The following is a 21,470-nucleotide window of genomic DNA, read 5'->3' as shown; positions in this document are numbered from 1 at the left end:
ATGACTAGGAAAAAGGTGGACAGCTCTTCAAAAAATAGCTCAAATAATGCTTATTATCCTACAAATTATTCCTTCAATGAAGGCCCATTCCTATACTATAAGTCAAGGCACTTCTATGAAGCATTGGAATGACTTTGAAAGCTTAAAAATTGGTCATAAAGCACTCAATAAATAAAGTGACGTAAAGCATGGAAGAAATAAGTTTGTCTTGAGGATGCAACATTTCCTTGGATTCTCTCTTGATTTGGCTTGAAATAATTTTAGGGATGTTTGGAATCTTGTATAACCTCCTTGGCCTTGCTTAACTTGCTTGATTCACTCCCTAGGAGAGCTTGACCTCCTTTGGTCCAATAATTGCCATGGCTACCTTTTCTTGAAAGAAAATACTTCAATTTGACATTTGATTTGACTTTACTTTACTTCCTTTGGCCCTTGGGGGCTTGCTTCTCCATTTCTTCCCTCAATGTCTTGCTTGGAGATGCTTCTTTTGCTTTCTTGAAGAATTCAGACTCCCTTTCTTCCTTGAAATGCTAACGGCTAGGATGACTTGAAGCCCTTTGACCATTTCATGAAGTAATTTTAAGTTGACACTTGGCTAATTAGCCCTTGGGGGCTTCAATTAGCAAATTTAGACTTCAACATTCAACATTTTCGTTTTACTCCATCCAACGACCCAAAAGAGGATGAAGTCATGCCCCAAATGTGGTACAAATGCTTAAAAAGGCTTGATTTGATGTCACTTTGCTTGAGCTTTGAGCTGATTTGGCTTGGGGATGATACTTGCTGACCTTTTCTCTTTTTCCACCTCATCATTTGCCTTCAAATATTGTTGGTTGAAATTCCACATGGAAAACCCTCTTGCTCTAAAAGTGGGTCCATTGTTGTAACTAGATATTTGTGTGAAAATTCGAGAATCCCACCCAAATCTACTACTGCAACAACTGATTAAACTTCTCCTATTTGTTAATTACTGAAACAAATTATCTATTGCTTCCTACAACAAATATCGAAGCTAATACAACTGCAACCTTCACTTAATTAATTAATTTTCCCAAAACAAGAACAAAACAATAGAGAAAAATCCACACAAGCGACAGTTTTTTTGGACAAATGTCCCCGAAAAAACCCAATGTGGGAAAACCGGGGCAACAACTCTGAGGGTTTTATATTATTAAGCAGTAGTTTCTGAATACAACTCTGGATGCCCTCTCGGCAATCCAGGTACAAAGAAAATAAATTGGCAGAAAAACTTAGTGAGATTACCTCACTCTACTTGGCGATTCCCGACTGTTCCGGTAGCTGAACCAACTGTCCTTGACTGTCTCTGCGTTGTCCCTGGGTTAGCCTCAAAAGGCTCTGCGCCAGCTCAATTGGGAAACGTTTTTCCCCTGGAGCAGTTTCCATCCCTTTGAGGTCAGAAATGTCAGCTCCCTCAGCAATCTCATACTTTTGCGTTGAATACAACACAACTTCTGTGTGATCTCTCCTAGCTCAGCGTCAAGCTTTGCGTGGACCCTTCTGGCCCAGCGCCAACCCCTCTTGGTTCTACGCTGCCTCCTCCTAGTGTCTCTCTGCCTCTTTGCTACGTATCTTGGGTCCTGGAGGAGATACTCCAACCCAACTACCCCTGCCCGTCACTGCAATAGCCCACTATCGAAAATCTCCCAGTAGTTGCTCTGCTTTAGAAAATCGATTCTCTAAACTCTTTGTATGTTTTTCCAAGTGACTCTCAAGCCTCCTTAAATAATCTCCTCGTTGACATTCAATGACCCAGATTGGAAGTTAATCAATGGCTAAGATCATTTCTGCTTGATCCTCGTCTTCTTCTTGAAGTTACACCCATAGTTTATATTAACACCCTTTAATTATTTTATTTTCCTAAGTTTACACTTAGGGTCCAATTAAAAATAATTAATTATTTTAATAAAATTGTTTCTGGGTGGAATTTCCCAAAACGCTTTCTGGGTTCTTTGGAATACATGTCCCCAAGCCTCCCTGCAAACTTTGAGACTTAGAGCACATCCGATGCCACCAAAAATCAACACTCCCTCTTAGCGAGAAATGTGCTCTAGCAATGCCTCCCACTGAAGCATCACCCTGAATTCATAACATCGTCCTCTGCGTTGCTGATGTCTGACATGTTGTCCACCAACCACTGTGCAAATGTTGCATCTGTACTGCTGTTGACCCTGCCATTGTCAACATTGCATCCGTACTACAACTCCCTCTGAAATTATGCATTCATGCTACTGCTAGCACTGCCACTGCCACTGCCAACTGTCTATGCACTGCAAACCGCTGCTGCTACTACATCAGCAATGGAAAAACATCCCAAATTACTGAACTAACTGTGTTCAGTATCATACCATGTGAATGCTAGAACTCGACTGTTGCTAGTCTTTGTGCTGACCCTCTGAATCTTTTGCATTGTTGCTGACCTTTGCTCTATGCCATCTGCACTACTGCCAACTCTGCTTTGCGTTGTTCAGCACTGCGCAAACCCTCTGGAGTTTTGAACTGCTGTTTCCTGCAGCTTTTTCAATCTCCCTCTTCTGCTCTGCACGGGTTTCTCTGGCGCTATTTTTCTTGCTTTACCTGCACTAGCTTTGATTCCATGTGAAAATTCAAGAATCCCACTCGAATCTACTACTGCAGCAATTGATTAAACTTCTCCTATTTGTTAATTACTGAAGCAAATTATCTACTGCTTCCTACAACAAATATCGAAGCTAATACAACTATAGCCTTCACTTAGTTAATTAATTTGCCCAAAACAAGAACACAACAATAGAAAAAAATCCAGAAAAGTGACAGTATTTTTTGGACAAATGTCCTTGGAAAAATCCAATGTGGGAAAACCGATGCAGCAGCTCAGGTTTTATATTATTAAGCAGTAGTTTTTGAATACAACTCTGGATGCCATTCCGACAATCTAGTTACAATGAAAATAAACTGGCAGTAAAAACTCAGTGAGATTACCTCACTCTACCCGACAATTCCCTGTTGTTCTGGCAGTTGAACCAACTATCCCCGTCTGTCTCTACGCTAGCCCTGAGTCAGGTTCAAAAGGCTCTGCGTCAACTTCAAAAGGCTCTGCGTCAACTTCAAAAGGCTCTGCGTCAGCTCAACTGGGAAACATTTGCCCTCTAAAGCAGTTTTCAGCCCTCCCTGCTCAGAAATGCCAGCTCCCTCAACAAACTCGGACTTCTGCACTGAAGACAACACAGTTTCTGTGTGAGCCCTCCTGGCTCAGCGTCAAGCTCTGCGTGGACCCTTCTGGCCCAACGTCAACCCCTCCTGGGTCTGCACTGCGTCCTCCTAGTGTCTCTTTGCCTCTCTGCTACGTATCCTGGGTCTTGGAGAAGATACTCCAACCCAACTATCCCTGCCCTTAACTGCAATAGCCCACTATCGAAAATCTCCTGGCAACTGCTCTGCTTTAGAAAATCGATTCTTTGAACTCTCCGTATGTTTTTCCAAGTGACCCTCAAGCCTCCTTAAAGAATTTCCTCGTTGACATTCAACGGCCCAGATTAGAAGCTAATCAATGGCTAAGATCATTTCTGCTTGATCCTCGTCTTCTTCTAGAAGTTACACCCACAGTTTATATTAATACCCTTTGATTATTTTATTTTCCTAAGTTTAGACTGAGGGTCCCATTAAAAATAATTAATTATTTTAATAAAACCGTTTCTGGATGGAATTTCCCAAAACGCTTTCTGGGTTCTCTGGAATACATGTGCCCAAGCCTCCTTGCAAAATTTGAGACTTAGAGCACATCCAATGCTACTAGAAATCAACAACCAGTGAGGGTATTTTGATTGCTTCGAAAGACAAGTGGTTCATCTTGACATAGAGAATCAAATGGACACCTTCTTTGCCTCAAAGGACGTAGCATGATGCCTCAGGAGACACAAATGCATTGGGAACTGTGAGACTATTAGGATGCAAAGCCAAGGCCAAAGGGGAGTGCAAAATACATAAGACACATGGCACATGTGGGGTAGGGGGTGCACTAGGATTGGAAGGGATATTGTCATGGAAAAGTACATATGGTGATCACCCTTACAAGGCTTTATTGATGCAAGTGCTCCCTTAAACCATGAGTCCTAGTAATGCCTACTCCATGAAGCCCGCACAACATCCCGGGGTATGAGAATACCCATCAAGGCAGGGAGTTACCGCCCACTAGAGGGAAGTCAACAATGCCACAAAGGCAAACATATCATGAAACAAATAGTATTGAGAGTAGCCATGGCCATCCACACCAACGGGGATCTAAGAGTCACTTTCACAAGATAACACACCACGTGGATTTACAAGGCTATAAGGCACATCCTTTGGGCTTATATGGCATGGCCAAAAAGTTATATAGTACCCCTGCTGAAATAGGGTAACAATATCCCATCAAAGCCATGGATAAAGATCCACAAGGAAGAGGAGAAGACTCAAACGGGGACACAATTCTCAACATGCAATGCCCAACCTCTGAATGTGTAAGCCAAACCTTAAGGTGGATGCAAAGGGCTTCTAAAGAGAACTGTTCAGCCTTAGTGTCACACGTAAGACTTTTCAAATGATTCGAATTTCGGCCCCTTCAGACCACATCATAATTTAAACTTGTACAGGTGGGCTGTAAGTCTCTCATGCAGAAACCAGCCTAGTCAACTTTAATACATAGGTCTATTGTCGCGCACGCGCACACACACATATATATAGTGACTTATTCTTCCAAATTGTTTTTGGTCTGCTGGGCAGAAGAGGTTGTAGAAGGTGGATTTAGTGCTCTAGACTTCGTAGATACAGCCTGAACTCTAACCAAAGGTACCACTGTCACAAAGTGTGCTCATACGTACAACGTTTAATAGCTGATTTGTCAATTTTCTTACTTTTATAACAGCCCGACTTGAGAGCAGAAAAGATATTTGCTGACCTGAAGTCAGAATTATTCAAGGGAGCAAGTAATATTTTCATTGGAGGCATCCTGTAATCACCTTTGTTATTTCTCTTCTTAAAGTATTAAGATGGGAAACAAGGTTTGCAATGCTGGACACATACTTCGATAACGTGCCCAAAATATGATGAATATGTTCCCACAACCGTTAGCCTTAATAAATATGCCAACGAATGTGATTCTGCCTCAGCTGAAAATCTGGAGGGTCATCGAGTTTGAGTGCATTCATGAGTAAACGGATTTGATGAAGGTAGGGTTTTGATCAATATCCTTTGACTGTAATACTCAATCATCCTAAGAGGAATTTTCAATTTTCTTTATACATTTGTCCACAACTATACCCGGTTCAAAATTTTACTAGGTATGCTGTTTTCCAATGCTAAGATCTCCATAGATATTCCCAACATAGTTTTGGAACAAATGCCTCCTAGCTGTAAATTCTAGAATTCGGTTAAGTGACATCAAACTCGAAGGAGTTTTTCTAGAATCCTCAGAACCTTCTACAGGAAGTTCCCTTAGTTCCCCCACTATGGGGGGAGTATTTTCCCAAAAGGGGATGTTTGAGTGCTCCCCTCTCCTAGAAGGGGGATACCTAGGCACTCCCCCCCAGATATTTTGTTTAACAACTCATGAATATAGAAAGATAATAAGGGACAGAGTTTTGAGGAGTCTAGGACCTTCGTAATTAATGATAATATTAAATTCTTAAAGTAAAAGGATAGAAAAGGCAAGATAAAGGAGAAAAACTTTATCTTACTTTTTTATCCTTTTATTTAATTTTTTTTAAGATTATGATTGGTTGTTTCAGGATGTTTCAGAGTGGTTCTAACTTCATCAGACTTCATATAGAGAAAGTAAAATTTCATATCCCATTCAAGATTCAACAGACTGAACAGTTTTCAGAATTTTAGGATTGGTAGGATTATATCCTTTCCACTATTGCACAATGATGAATTTGCATGAGATGGATTGTTATTGTTGGGATTTTATCATTGTCATTTTTGTATTTTATAATTTTAGAGATGAGGATCCCTGTGCTATGGATCTTGACATTCCCCCTGAGTTTTCCAAAAAATTGGGGGTGCTCCCACATCATACATGTCCCTCTTGTGTGTCTCCCTAGTTTTGTGCTCCTCTATCCCAAAAACTTGGTGGAACATAGCATTACATAATGAGATTCATAAGATTTCCATGTCTTATAACGATGCTTCTTGAAGAGCTGTGAGTGTATTCTGTCCAATAGAAATGGCTGGAATCCTAGAAAATGAAAATTTGTATGGGATTCTTCTTCAAGTGCTCTAAAACAAATCTCCTGTACTTCAGTTGAATGAGCTTACAGAATTACATTACCAAGGACTTCATCATTTACCATTACTTCATGCTTAACTTCAGCTTTACACAAATCAGCTGTGAAGTCACAGTTTCCATGTTCATATTTCATTGCACTATCGTTAAGACCAACACTATCCAAGCTTTTCAATTTTTGTGTGGAAATGTAATGCACTTTTTTCTGGTTTTGCTTCCTTATACAACCTGAACCATGCATCTATAAATCTCCGTTTAAGATCAGCATACCGTTCAGTTGTACTAAAATCTACAATCCACCAAATCGTTTCATTTTATTCATCAAAAGGCATAACCTGCTCATCATCCTTTTCAAAAGGACTTGTCTTCAGCAAAATGTGGAAAGTTGCCACTGATATTTCTTTTCTAAACCTTAGGACTGACAGCATGCTTATCCAAAATATGACAAATGTGGTCTAATCTAGTACAATTTCTTTTAAATTCTTGGTTCATATAATATTTGCAAACTTCCCCCACCAGGGCCGCCAATCTTTTTATTCTAATATTCTGCTTTTTATTATTGATCCTTCCCTTTCCCGTGACAAGAATGTCTTCTAATACCTCTCCCAATGCATCAGTACATTGCACATCTAAGTGATTTATAGGTTCATTCAACAAAAGAATATGGCATTTAGACAATGAAACATATTCCTTCTTACTGCCTTGTTCTTCACCGTACTGCCCCATTTCCTGTAGCTTTCCATACATATCTGAAAGGTAACTCCCTACACTAACATCTAACTCAAATCCTCTTCTGATTATATAGCCATGGATCAGCAGGCAAAAGCAGGAAGAACACTTGTGATGGTAATGGAGTTAGATGTTTCATTGGCAAGCTGCATTTTTTCAGAAAAGCTTGATTGCCTCCTCAGAATGGCCATTCAAGGTATAACTTGCAATCATTGTATTCCATAAAATAAAATCCTTTTCACTTACACTGATGCCTGACTTGAATCCAGTAGTAATGATGTAATCGCGGACATGCTTGCCCTGCTGCAGATCTTCCAGGTGAGCACATGCTGACAAAACACATGCAATGGCAACCTGATTAAGTTTGATTCCTGTGACCTTCATCTGATGAAATGATTTCAATGCTTCTTGCCTATTACTCACAAGCCTGAGAGTAACCCCCAAGGGAAAAAATTTCCCCTTTTGATCCAGCTTGCCAGCCAACAACCCTGCTTTGATGCACAGATTGGCAATCTCAGTTGCCTCCCAGCTGCTCTCCGATTAGTCATTTTTTTCATCTAGCAAGTTAACCCGTTGAAGGTGGGTCTTCAAATATGAGGTACACTAACCATTTTTGTATCAAGTGCTTTCATTTAGTGGATTGAGGAATTCTAGGGTGGATCATGGGTCAAATTAGATGATTGACTGCTTTAGACTATATCCTCATTCCCCTACTTCACCTTGGTGGTCATCCCTTACCCCTAGTCTAGTGTACCCCTCCTTGAGGTCTTTCTTTCCACTATCTAGGAGGGGAACAAATGGGAGGCCTTGATCGATGTTGCATGTCCATGCTAATCCATAATTACCACTTTCGGCCCTTTCCCTTGTCCAATCTCCCCTCGCTGCGTTGATTTCTTACTGTTCACAGTCCTTGGCTTCTCCTGTGTGCCATGTCTTTGAGTAAGGGCCTAGATACTTGGCACTAAGAGGTTGATGTAGTTGAAAGAATGATTAAATCCTATGCAGCCACATTGAAAGAAAAATTTTAAAAGGAAAAAGATGGCTGGGATAAAATGAATGTGTGTGGACAAAATCCTGACCTGAGATCTACCCCCTCATTAGCCCTTCCCTAGTTCCTAGCATATCATGATCTATCTAAATAAAAGGAAATTTTGAATGTCCCAATCCTAGTAAATAATTAACCACTTCATCTTAAAGGGGTATTTGATACATCTTTTGAAGCTTGTAACCTAAGCAATCCATACAAAAAAAATAATATTATTGAAGAAAAGGCACACTTGATGGGTGGTAAAAATAGGATGATGAAAGGGGCAAATTTGGTTCCACGATTGCTCCCTCTTCATATCATATTACTCAAAAGACATTGGTTGCATAGATGGTACACCAAAATAGGATCTTCCATGAAGTCAAACCCTAAACCATTTCACTCTTTCGTTTACACCTTCTAATTGATGGGTCAACCTAGGAACTATTCCTCTCCTTGAGGTTGGAAGCACCTAATAGCGCCCATTGATAACCCTCCCATACTTATGTACAGTAACTTCTTTATAACTCTTAGGCTAGAAAAACGTTTGAGAATGAGGCTTGTGTGATGTACTTTAATGCCTTGTTCCATTAAATATGGCCCACTCTGATACATTTATGGTTTTTGTTACCTTTAATGATGATCTCACTTGATTCCATGAGTTGTGTTAGGTGATTCCTCTAGGTTTCAATGGCCATCCCTTGAGGGATCAGAGAATGCTTCTTTTTCATTTTAGAAAGAACGACCAACCCATATATGACTCCACCAGAGATCTTCTACGCAGGTCATTGCACATTTTTTGAGGAACATTGGGCCATGTGATGATTTGACAAAATAGAGCACGTCATCCTCTTCCTCTAGCACCTTGGGTCTTGAGCGTTAGAGTTGGGATGTTGCCTCCACAGATGATGAACCCCAGGACCCTTCATCCTGCAAGGCACCCCCAAACTGGCTTTGTACCCTACTTGATGGATGTTGCCTTGTGGGTGATGATTTGATTATAGTTAGTTACTGGAACCCCTTTGGAAGGTCTTGTACACCTTGTAGACTAAGGATGTTGCCTTTGGACACATGGTGTCATCATTTTAGAGCTTCAAATGTGACGAATGGACCACTTGATGCTAGTCGTGGCTTCTTGATGATGGAGCACCTTTTTGGACCATGGAGATGACTTGTTGATGATTAGCACATTTGTAGGTGACCCTTGCACTTTTTCATGAGAGAGAAGCTCATTTGGAGGATGACATCATCCCATTTGGCCTTATTACTCACACGTGTGGGATAAATAAAGGCATTTTATTATGTTTTTGAGTTAAGATGGATATTATGTTGGTTGGCATGTGACGTTATCACCATATTACGTGGATTACTTGCATTTAAGGGCTTTTTAGCCAATTTTAGATTGAATTGAGCCTTGACTCACCCCATGCTTGTAGAAATAGGTGAGTTGTTTTCATTCTTGGATCATAACACAACAAATTCATTCTTTTCTCTTGAAATCTCTTGTACTAGTGTGCAATGGAGGCCTAGTTGAGTGACTAGACCTAGGGTTTTTCTCTTGGTGGATTGAGCTCTTCTCAAGGATTTTTCATGGTGAATCTTGGATCTTGCATGCATTGTAAGTTGGCTTATTTGCTATACTTGGATATTTTCACGAGAATTGTTGCTACTCTTGTTAAGTAGGTTAATTTGGCATTTGTGTGCTTGTCCCTTGTTGAATTTGTCCCCAATTTTTAAAGATTTGAGTAGAGTAGTTTAATTCTTCTCCCTTGTTATAGAAAATTGAGAACCCTAATTTAAACCCTAAGGAACATAGTTAATTTTCCCTAATGTGTTGGAATTAGAGTTTCCCCTTTTAGATTGCCCTAGGTTTGGTTTATAACCTGGATTCCATTACCCTAGGTGGAGAAGACACTAGTTTCTTTCATCTAGTAGATAGGTTTTGAATTTTATGTTAATTGTGCAAAACCCTAGTTTTAATTATAATTCCTATTTTATTTAATTGCCTTGGTATTGGGGATAGATTTCACCTAGAATGTGTCTACTGGTTTAATAATGATCTTTCATGTATGTCCTATGGTGTAAAGTCAATTTTATTGCATTGGAGAAGAAAAATCCATGTTTTTCATTCAATTTTCTGCATTTTTTTAGGGATGACGTCATGATTTAAATTGCATTCATGAGCTACTTGAACCAAGTTGCTGAATTTTATTTCCTAAGTTGCTAATTATCTCATCTTTCATATCATGTACTTTTGGTGCATTTTGAATGGTTATATTTGCTACACATTTGAATAGTGGACACCTCGTTGATGAGGAGATGGCCTTTGAATGAGAAGCACTTTTTTTACCCATCCGTGGGTGCATTTTTACGGAGATATTCACCTTTAGAGGACAGTATCACCATTGGAGGGCCTTTTGTTCACATGTTTTGGGCTAAAAAGAGGGCTTTTGTTATGTTTTATTATCGAGATAACTATCTTTTAGGTCGGCTTGTGACCTACTTAACTTGTAATCAATTAATTTATTACTTTTAGGGATTTTATGCAAATATTGGACTCAATAGGTTTTGTTGCCCTTATATAAATAAAGGAAATTCGATTTAGGTTGGATCATTGTCACACATACTCATTACTCATTTGAGAGAGTGAACACTAGTTCTTTTTTTCTCTTGGATGCAATGGAGCATTGATATGGTGAATTGTCTTGGGGAGGATATTATCCTTGTAGGGATTTTTCTCTTTAAGTTGATGAAGTGATTGTATGGCGATTTGTGCAAATTTATTGAGTAATCTTTTTTCATTTTGCAAATGTTGTAGAATTAGGGTTTCACTAAATTTTTTATCTTCATGTATTGGATCTTTTATGGCTCTAACATATGCTTTAACAAAATTATCACCAAGTTCCCATCAAGCAACATTACTATAACTTCCTTTCTCTTAAATCTTCAGTTGATTGAAAGTCACTAGGGTTTTCGTGGGGAGATTTTCCTTCTCATAACTTGATCGAATCAAGTATTCTGCCATAGACCTTGCCCTTTGACTCCATATTCCCAAGGATTGAGAAAGATGCTAGTCTATTTAGTGTGTCAATCCTTATTAAAAAAGATAAAATCCTATTTATTATTTTTATTTTTCTAGAGGAAATTATGGTTAGGTTATAGAAAAATATGCATTAAATAACATAAAATATCTTGGATATCATATTCCTAGGCTTAGGCTTTGCATCTATTAGATTGAAAAAGCAAAATATCATTTTATATGCAAATTTTAGCCACCTTTTTAGGGCTGGCATCTAGGGTTTTGTAGCTGTTTTATGCATTTTCAGCCATTAGAAAATTGTTGCAACCTTTTCCTTTGTTTACTCATTCAATAGCCTTGCTTATTTATTATTTATCATTAATTATAGGTTGTTTTGTTATTGCTGTTATAAATTTTGCATGTTGTAAAGTGTGCTTATTAAAAAAACCTAATTTATAACAACCATTACTTTCAAGGTAATATGTGTTTTAGATCTATTTGAGCATCTCCAAGACTTTCCAAGCCCTCTAGATTTAGCCATAGGTTATTTGAACTCATTACCTCATCTCACCCGGAGCCCTATTTCATTGAATAATATCCTTGGGTGTTTATTTAGTAGAATCCTTGGAGGGTATTTAGCTTTGTAATTCTTGGGATACCTAATCTTGAGATCTACTAGGAAAGCCTCTCTTTTGGGGATAATAGCTATCCACAGAGTAGTAGGGGAACAACTATTGAGGTGACAATGGTGGCTGATCCCATTGTTTCCCTTAACCTTGGGTGCTTTGTGAGGTTTTCACTAAAATGCTAGAATTTGCGGTAACATGCCCCTTTTAGATAGTGAAAGAAAGGCCTCATGGAAGGTCACACTAGACTATGGGCAACTAATAACCACCAAGGTGAAGCAAGGGAATAGATGTAAAATCAAATGCGGTCTATTATCCAATTCAGCCTTTGATCCATACTAGAATGCCCTTAAAACATTAAATGAAAAGACTTTAATACAAAAATGGTTAATGTACCTCATATTTGATGTCCCACCTTTATTGGGTGGGTAGGATATATCAACAAAGCACTGATCGGAAAATGGATGAGAGTCATTTGAGCTAGCTACTTGTGGATCATGATAGGGCTGATGACTAGCGAGTTAAAACATCAGGAGACAAATTTTCTCCTAGGGTTCACTCACATGGGTTGTTAACAACTTAACAACACTAACACTCTTATATACATTATCCATTTGTGTTCTGGGCTTTCCCTTTGGAAAATTTTCTTGCTGCCAAGATTTTAGGACTTGCACCTTTGAATTATTTGAGTGCACTAATCCTAGGATAAATTTCTTCCCTACATCAATGATCAAACTTAGGATTTGATTTAGGGATTCCCCCTTGGCTTGGTTTCCCTAGCCTAAAGAGTGGAGTTAATCACATAGGTGATAGACAATGGTTCACTAGATAGTATCCTTAGGCTTCCCCTTGAGTAAGGTTGGACTTTTCCTTCAGGAAGTGTCTGAAAGATAATAGGGCCATAGGTGGACTAGTGGGTGGAATGGGGGTATGAGTTGAGAACAATATTTGAAGTTATCATGCAACAACTGGCGTTTCATTGAGATTGTCTCGTGGGATGAGAAATAGGGTACTGGAGGAAGCAATTGTTAAATGTAAGTGGTGTGGGAGTTGACATCTTGTCAAAGAGGATAGTAGTGCGTGGAGCACATGGGATGGGAAAGAGGAGAGACTGTAAAGTGCTAAATGTGTGGGAGTAGCTCCTTGTTGGCCAAGACATAGTCGACCACACTTGTTCCACTGCTGTAAGGGAAGCATGTGAAGTGCACTAAGCTTGAGTAGCATGGAACAACATAAAGGAGGAAAATATTATGAGGTTCCCCAAGTTGTAGAACGTGCCTCCCATAACTTGCCATAATCTATACCCTACATTGCTTGAGTTCTATCAATTTGGATCTTTTGAGGTCAGTGTCCAGGAAGATCCTCTCAGGGAGGGAGCATAGTCATCTCATAGCTAAGAGAGATTTAATACGATACCCTGAAGTCCTGAATCGGATGGAAAGGATTATTTACAAATAGGAAATTTTTCACAAAAAACTTAGGCCACCATATTGGCACCACAAGCACAGGCACAAGAAAAAGGCAATACATACCATTAAAGACTGGAAATCGCCCTAGAGCAGCTAAATGCAAGATATCACCACTTGGTTATCATTAGCAAAATTAGAGTCCAGGATTAATATGCCATAAAGGCTGCATCGATGATAACAATGAAATAAATATTAAGTTGCATGTAGTATCAGGCCCAAGTTGGACATGTTATCTTTGTCATTCTCTGGTGGTCTTCCAACTCCTCATTCTGGAGCTCAAGCTCAGGGATACCAATTTTCCAGCCATCATTCTCCTGCTGCTTTTTTGTATTCTGAGATTGCCAAAGTAAATGTAGGAACTCTATCATTTAATGGCCACATGGGAGGACTGTGGCCAGCTGAGGCAGCATTCCTTTCACTCCCTGACAACCTGGCCAACACGATGCTGGCGTTGGCTGCCTTTTCTCTGTGACTGTTGAGATCTGGCAGTTAGAGCATGAAAGGAACCTAGAGTCACTCAGCTCATAATGCATGGTGCATCCCCCCAATGGTTATATATAAAATTTACTGTTGGTTTTCTTTCTGTAATTTGATTATTGACATCTTCCCCCTTTTGTTTCCAGGCCACTGCAATTGAGGGGTTGAAAGGGAGTCTTCAAACAGATTATATTTTGAAGGTAAAGAGCTCTTACATCCACTGTACTTCATTCATGGGGAATCATTACTATGTTATGTTCTAGATCTTAAATTCTTGGTATTTAGATTTTTTTAACTGGTCTGATAGCTATCTTTGCTCTGTCATGCATGTTACATTTTTTTCATGTTTGTGGTGTTGTTCTCTGCCAAGTTCCAATTCTTTTCTTTTATTGCCTGTGTGTTACTGTTGTAGATCCTTGGTCTGGATATTTGTGCAGACACTGTAATTGGTAATGCCATGATAAAAGGAATTTCTGGTGGGCAGAGAAAAAAAGTGACAATTGGTAATGGCTTATTTTGTCTGTGTATCAATCTTTGGAAGTTCAAGTTTCGTTTACTTTTGAATAAGAATCAGTGGTATTCATTCTTTCTGCAGGGGAAATGATTGTGTCATCAATGAAAACTCTTTTCATGGATGAGATATTTACTGGCTTGGACAGCTCCACTACTTTTCAGATTGTTAAGTGTCTTCAACAGTTTGCGCACATTAGGCAAGCTACTATAGTCATCTCACTTCTTCAGCCAACACCTGAGACATTCGATCTCTTTGATGATATCATTATAATGTCAGAAGGACAGATAGTTTACCATGGGCCCCGTGATCATGTTCTTGAGTTTTTTGAGTTTTGTGGCTTCAAGTGTCCAAAGCGTAAGGGCATTGCAGACTTTCTGCAGGAGGTAAATATAGAGCTATCTCCATTTTCCTTTTGTGATTTGGAATGAGATTTAATTGTCTTACATCTTTTGATGACATGGTGCAGGTTACCTCTAGAAAGGGTCAAGAACAGTATTGGGAGGACAAGGAAAAGCCGTATAGATACATTTCAACAGAGAAGTTTTCTCAGAAATTCAAACAGTTTTATGTTGGCCAGAAGTTGGCAAAAGAACTTTCTAAACCTTTTGATAAGTCCGAAGGCCACAGAGCTTCCCTGTCTTTCAGCAAGTACTCACTTAAAAAATGGGATTTGTTCAAAGCATGTTTTGATCGAGAGTGGCTACTTATGAAGAGAAACTCATTTGTTTATGTCATCAAGGAAGCACAGGTATTTTAACTTGTCCTGATTATCTAAGTGATCACCAGAGCAGTATTATTTATAACTAACTCAGGTATGCCTCAATCCTTCATTGCAGCTTTCTGCAGTTGCATTTATTGCAATGACACTGTTCTTCCGGTCACACATGCGCGTTGACCTTGAGCATGGACGTTATTATCTTGCCTCTCTATTCTTCTCCCTCATGATCATGATCTTCATTGGCATTCCAGAGCTAGTGATGACAGTTAGACGACTTCCAGTGTTCTTCAGACAAAGGGACCTTTACTTCTACCCAGCATGGGCATACACTCTTTCAGGATTTCTTCTGAAGATTCCACATTCATTGTTTGATTCACTTATTTGGACCTCAATTACTTACTATGGGATTGGGTACTCCCCTGAAGCTGGCAGGTCTGTATTTAGTTTCACTATTAAGAATATTGCTTGATCCCATCCTTTCTGTAGAAAACTAAGCTGCATTTGAGCTTTTGCATGTTTCACTTTAAGTTTCACAGAACATGGAAATGGGTACGAATTTCCAAAATAGGTATGACAAGAAAAGATGTCCTCCCAAAAATTTTGAAATGGGGGAATACAACATTGAAAAATACAAAAATATAAGTATTTCAGAAAAAATAATTTTTTCCTTTTTCTTTATATAGTACGTTATCATGAAAATTGGAATAAAAGGATCAAGAAAATTAAAAATTAAAATAATAGACATAAATGATAATTTAGTAAGAATGATGTTAGTGTTAATTTGTCATTCGGCAGCATAAAGGTTTCGCTTAATTGGCACCATTGAGTAGCTTATTATCCTTGTAGGCTTCAATATCAGAACCACCCACTTCCTAGCTCAAAGAGAGTAGGAGAAAGAGGTACAGGGTTCTGCTTTAAATACATGTTGGAATGGTGGAAAAACTGTTAAGTGTGTTGAAAGCTGAAAAAAGAATCCTCATTTCTATCTTCTTCACATGAGGTTCAATTTCTCTGATTCTACCATCAAACAACCTTAAATGGAGGTCCCACTTTAGCCTTTAACAATAACATTGAAGTCAATGATAGTAAAATGTAATAAAGGTAAATATCAACATTAAGATAGATAAAATTAATTACTAATTTAAGATAAAAAATTAATGAAAATTTCAGAGAGGACAATTTCTTGATTGTTAGAGATTTCAGCAAAATCACATAGAGAATCATTTGTCGACGCGTTTCGAACCAACTAGTGTGGTTCATCGTCGAACCAACTAGTGTGGTTCATCGTCAGGACAAGTTGAGGTACAAATAGGCTAATAGCGATCCGTTAAATAGAGTATGCAGGTCTTTCAACGGCTATATAAACGGCTATATGAACAGGCAACGGTTAAAAAGTCCTTTAACGGTTATAATATATAAATATAAATATATATTTATTATTTTAGTTATTATTATTAATTAATTAATTATTTATTTACACTAATATTATTGTATTTTATTAAGCTCAAGCTAATATTACTATATTAATTTTAAATTAACATTTTTGAATATTATTATCAATAATATATTAGGGTAATTTATGTTTTATTTTTATATTCTATTATTATTATTATTATTAATTTTTATTTATTTATTTATTATTATTATTATTAATTATTATTTTTATTTTTATATCAAATTATTAAATTGTTGTCATTAATAGTAATATTATTGTAATAACCTTTAGTAATATTATAAGATTAACTCCAAGCTAATATTATAATGTTAATTTCCAATTAATATTAATAATATTAGTCTCAGGTAAAATTATTATTATTTTAATTTTTATTTGTTTATTATTATTATTATTTTTTTAATATATGAGTGAAATGAATAAAATTGCAATAGTTAATTATTAATAATCCAGGTCTAGGGTGAATAATTAAAAGGGTGATATTACTATTACTAAACCAATGATATCAAGAGAAAACAATGACCAGCTAAACAAACAGAGAGGAGTCACGCGAAGAAGAGGCTAAGGTAAAAGGGTTGGGATCCAACACCTACTAATCTTACAGTCGTCATCCCTATTGAGATTCAGAGGTCTTTTCCCAATCTCAAGGGCTTCCCTCAATTTACGATGGTGAAATTGCGCCACTCTTGCGATAACTTGAGCCTCTTCGATACAGACTTGATGTTTAGTTTTCTCGGCATGCTCAGCAAGGGCTGAGGACTTGGCCCTACCATGCCTCAAGTCTGCTGCATGCTCACTGATCCTTTGATTAATTGAGCGACCAGTTTCACCAATGTATGGGGCCCCGCAGGAACAGGGAATGACATAGACCCCTTTCATGTCTTTAGGGTCGACAGGATCTTTAACAGATCTCAACGAGCTACGAATGGTGTTAAGAGGTCTAAAGGTCGAGGGGATATTATGCCTCTTAAGAATCCTAGCGATCCTATCAGTGGTTCCTTGGATGTAGGGGAGGTGTACACCAAGGATCCAGTCTTTAGGATCTTTTTGGACAGAGGGCTCCTTCCAGGCCTTGAGGAAGGCTTTTTGACCTAGGTGTCTACTGTAATCATTTTTAACGAAGACATCCAGGAGATGAGCCTTCTCCTTCGCTAAGTTTTTCTCATCAGATATTCTTAATGCACGAGTAGCCAACGTGTTGAGAACGCCTAACTTCTGAGCAGGGAAATGATGAGAGCTGGCATGGAGATATTGGTCGGCGTGAGTCCTTTTTCAAAAGACTTGGTGGGAGAAGGAACCATCAATATTCTTTGAGATGAGAACATCCAGGAAGGGAAGGCAACTGTTGACTTCTTTTTCCATAGTGAACTTAATGGCGGAGGATTGTTCATTGAGATGACGGAAGAAGAGATCCAACTCATCATGACCATGAGACCAAACGATACCAGTGTCATCTACAAACCTCTTCCAAAGCTTTGGCAAGAGACGGGTCGAGGACAAAGCTCTGGATTGGAAATCTTCCATAAAAAGATTTGCAACGACTGGGGATAGGAGGAGCCCATGGCCACCCCACAAGTTTGCTCATAGAACTCTCCTTCGAAGCTAAAAAAGGTGGAAGTAAGACATAACTCAACTAACTGAGCGATATCAGGGTCAGTGAGCCTATTGATAACTTCCATGGCCTCATTGATGGGAATACAAGTATAAAGGGAGACTACGTCGAAACTCACTAGAATATCATCCGGGTCAAGCTTCACCTTCTTAAGATCATCAACAAATGACGCAGAGTCTTTTACGAAGGACTTTGTGCAACCAACCAATGGTCTAAGCTTTAAGGCAAGGAATTTTGCAAGAAGGTAAGTAGGACCACTGATGATATTGACAATAGGTCTTAAGGGAACCCCTTCTTTGTGGATCTTTGGAAGGCCATAGATCCTAGGGGTGATGGGGTTGCTTTTTATGAGCCTCTGGGAAAAAGAATCAGTAAAATTACAGGACTTGATAGCAAGAGCAACTGCCTTTGAAACCTTCTTTAAAGGATTCCTGGACAGCTTTTTGTAACTTCCACTATTGTTAAGATGATCCAACATCTTGGATCGGTAATCATCCTTGTTAAGGATGACTGCTGCCCCACCTTTATCGGCTTTTAGGACAACAATATTGCGATTTTGGTTTAAGGTTTTTAGAGCCTCAAACTCAGCTTTGCTGATATTACTACGGGGCGGTTTTGCCTTCCTAAGGGCCACGGCACAATCTTGCCTAATCGTGTCCTTAGTTTTATCCGGAAGGCTCTTAATACCAAATTCTACACTGCAGATGATGTCTTCAACTGGAATTTTCTTCGGAGCTAAGGCAAAATTAAGACCCTTACTTAAGAGACTAAAAACAGACGGGGGAAAGGAAAAGCTAGAGAGATTGATCACCTTATTGCTGGGGGGTAGAGGGTGAGAATTACTCCCCGGATCAAGGTTATTATTATTATTATAATTATTAACGATATTAATGTTATTATTAATATTATAATTTCCTCCTATATTATTATTATCATTATTAAAATTCTGTTCTATATCGTACACCTTATTATTATTATTTTCATCGATATTAATATTATCATTAATATCATTATTTCCTCCCCTATTATTAATGTTATTATTATTCAAACTCTGTTCTATATCATACACCTTATTATTATTATTATTATCGTAAATATTATTTTTATTATTATCGTTAATATCATTATTTCCTCCCCTATTATTAATGTTATTGTTATTCCCACTCTGTTCTATGTTTTTTGCGGTTTGGTGAACCATTCAAGTGAATTATTGGGCCTGATACATGTGCTTTTTGGGCAGAAATGTGATTGGAACACAGGCTTGGGTTTCGGGGCACATTGCCAAATGGCAAGATGCCCCTTGAAATATTTTGGGGTGTTTTAGGCTGTTTCAAAATATTTTCCTGTTTCAAAACATTTTAGGCATGGAAATTGGAGGTGGGGGGCACATTTTCTGCAACTTTGTTTCTTCTACACACTTATTCCCATGAATACTTTTGTATGCTAATGAAATTCTAGAGGATGCTAAAAGGTGCAGATGAAATGCTCACTGTCCAATTTTTTTCAATATGGTTACATCTTGGTAATGTTATCCACTAATCTATATCATAGGATATGCCTCAGGAGTTGGGTATCCTTCTACTGATGTTGAAAAATTGCAAAGTTATTCTTCATATTCGAAACTGTTATACAAAACTTAACAGGTTTCAAGCTCCATGGAATGATAAAAACCTTCTGGGGATTTTCAAAGGACTATTACCTTGTGTTGCCCTGGGATAATGGTAGCCATGATTTCACCAGGGTGGTTGTTTTATACTAGGGATTTTCAAACACATCCTTTTATTATGGGTCAGTGGTTTTATATTGGAGAATCCATTGGAATCTGGAAAGATTATTACTCTGCATCTACTGGCTGACCATTACTTGCTTTGCCATTCTATGCTTTTAAAAGGCGTGGTTTGGCGTGTTTGACGAATGATTAAACTTAACTTGTTCTCCAGAATGCAATGTCGGCACAGGGCATGAACAAGTTGGAAGAAATGCTTACCTGAAGGTAGAGAATGTGGTTGTGCTACTGGAAAACAAGCCTGAAAGTAAACCCGTCCCATTGGTGAAGCCCTTTAAAATCACAATGTAGTCGTCTGTTCGTAGGGATCAATGCACTTCTCTCACACTAATGAAACAAGCTTTGTTAGAAGCTGTCAGCTGTACAGTTTCTGGAGTCTCCATCATGTGTCCTGTAGATGCGTTATCGTTTGTTTTTCAGAACTGAGAGATACATATTTCTAGGGGAAATTTTGTTGGACATGATTTGAAAGAAGTAGATGGTGAGTTTAGAAAGGGAATAGACAAAGTGCTGGTAATTCTTGGAGGTGGTTTGACTTTCAGATTACAGACATGAGAGTTTCCTCCCAACACCATGTTGTTGAGTGTTCTTTGGGAGACAAGAAGCAAGATAAATTGTTTCTTTTTGGAAATTCTGTGGCATTCAAGCTTGTGTTTGTGATAATGCAATCGGTCAAGACCCAGAGGCTGAAAAAAATCGAGTGGAAGCTACTGAAATCCATCCTAAGGTTTTGACTCAGTTCATTGGTCACATTTGACGATTAAATTTATTTGGCGGCCCATAGGTTTCTGATCAGATTTTTCTCAAAGAAAATGTGAGAACTCATATTGGCAGTAGTATCACTTCTCAAATTGGATATGCAAGTCAAAGTGCCGACTGTGTGCAACCTGTTCAATCTTATAAGAAACAATTGAATGAACCCACACTAGGGTCAGAACAAAACAGATATGCAGTATCTATCTGTGACGGAATGGAACTGTTGAGGCCAAGATGAATCACATGCAAGGGATCTGCTCAAATATCGGGTGACAGGGGAGTTGTTGGCGTCATGTGTTCAGATACAATGTATATTGTGTACACACTGCACAGCAGGCCTTAGAGCCTTGTTTCAGACCTTGAAGAAGCGCTCCTATATAAGTTTCAGCCTTGGAGATGATTAACTAGCGCTTATATCGGGTTAATTTGAATAAGGATTAGGGCTGACCTAAGCATATGGAGACCTTCCTGAGCCAACCTGAAGCAAGACACTTGGATGCATTATGTGTGTGGCTTATGGAGAAGGCATACTGTTGGAGAGCCTTTGGAAGCTGGATGTTGCACATTAGGAGCTGTCTTGAAGGGGATCTCCCTTGTTTGAGTGTTTGTTACTCAGTTTTGTGGGGACAGATGTGCATTGTAAGACTAGAATGCCCACTTTGGATGGTGACATGAAGGCTGAAACACTTATTTGGAAGCTCACTTTTCCACTTTGGAGGACATTTGGAGATTGTACCTGCTGATTTTGTGGATGAAAATGAGCCCTTGGTAGGCTTCTGGAGGCTAGGTGTGTGCTCTAGACTCTACACCCATTACATCCATGTCTGCGCTTAAGACCACAACAAACTCTTCCTTTATGGAGACAAATTCCCCATTTTGGGAAGGGGAGACCAATAATTCTTGTACTTGTTCAAACTGGAAACCCTAGCTCTTGAAAACTTGGCATTCAGAGATTTGACCACTGCTCACATGGACCATCACTATTAGAACAATTGAGGGCATTGTATTTCAGAGGAGAATGCTTCCTA

General features: G+C 38.6%; 1 protein-coding gene across 3 annotated transcripts in view; it reads left to right on the top strand.

Annotated features, from left to right (window-relative positions):
* LOC149231503 (ABC transporter G family member 35-like) overlaps nt 1-21,470 on the top strand; it is a 111,378-nt gene that overhangs the window by 43,355 nt on the left and 46,553 nt on the right. For all 3 annotated transcript variants that reach the window (XM_089379207.1, XM_089379208.1, XM_089379209.1), the window contains exons 6-10: nt 13,750-13,803; nt 14,016-14,106; nt 14,199-14,500; nt 14,584-14,865; nt 14,954-15,267. In XM_089379207.1, the coding sequence (XP_089235333.1) occupies nt 13,750-13,803; nt 14,016-14,106; nt 14,199-14,500; nt 14,584-14,865; nt 14,954-15,267 (1,043 nt within the window). The remainder of the gene's footprint in view (nt 1-13,749; nt 13,804-14,015; nt 14,107-14,198; nt 14,501-14,583; nt 14,866-14,953; nt 15,268-21,470) is intronic.

This window comes from Pinus tabuliformis, chromosome J (assembly GCF_031772625.1).
Source record: "Pinus tabuliformis cultivar Carrire ecotype Pingquan chromosome J, CPIR1, whole genome shotgun sequence".
Taxonomy (NCBI): domain Eukaryota; kingdom Viridiplantae; phylum Streptophyta; class Pinopsida; order Pinales; family Pinaceae; genus Pinus; species Pinus tabuliformis.
Note: the sequence above shows the minus strand (reverse complement) of the source record. Positions and strands in the feature narration are given on the sequence as shown.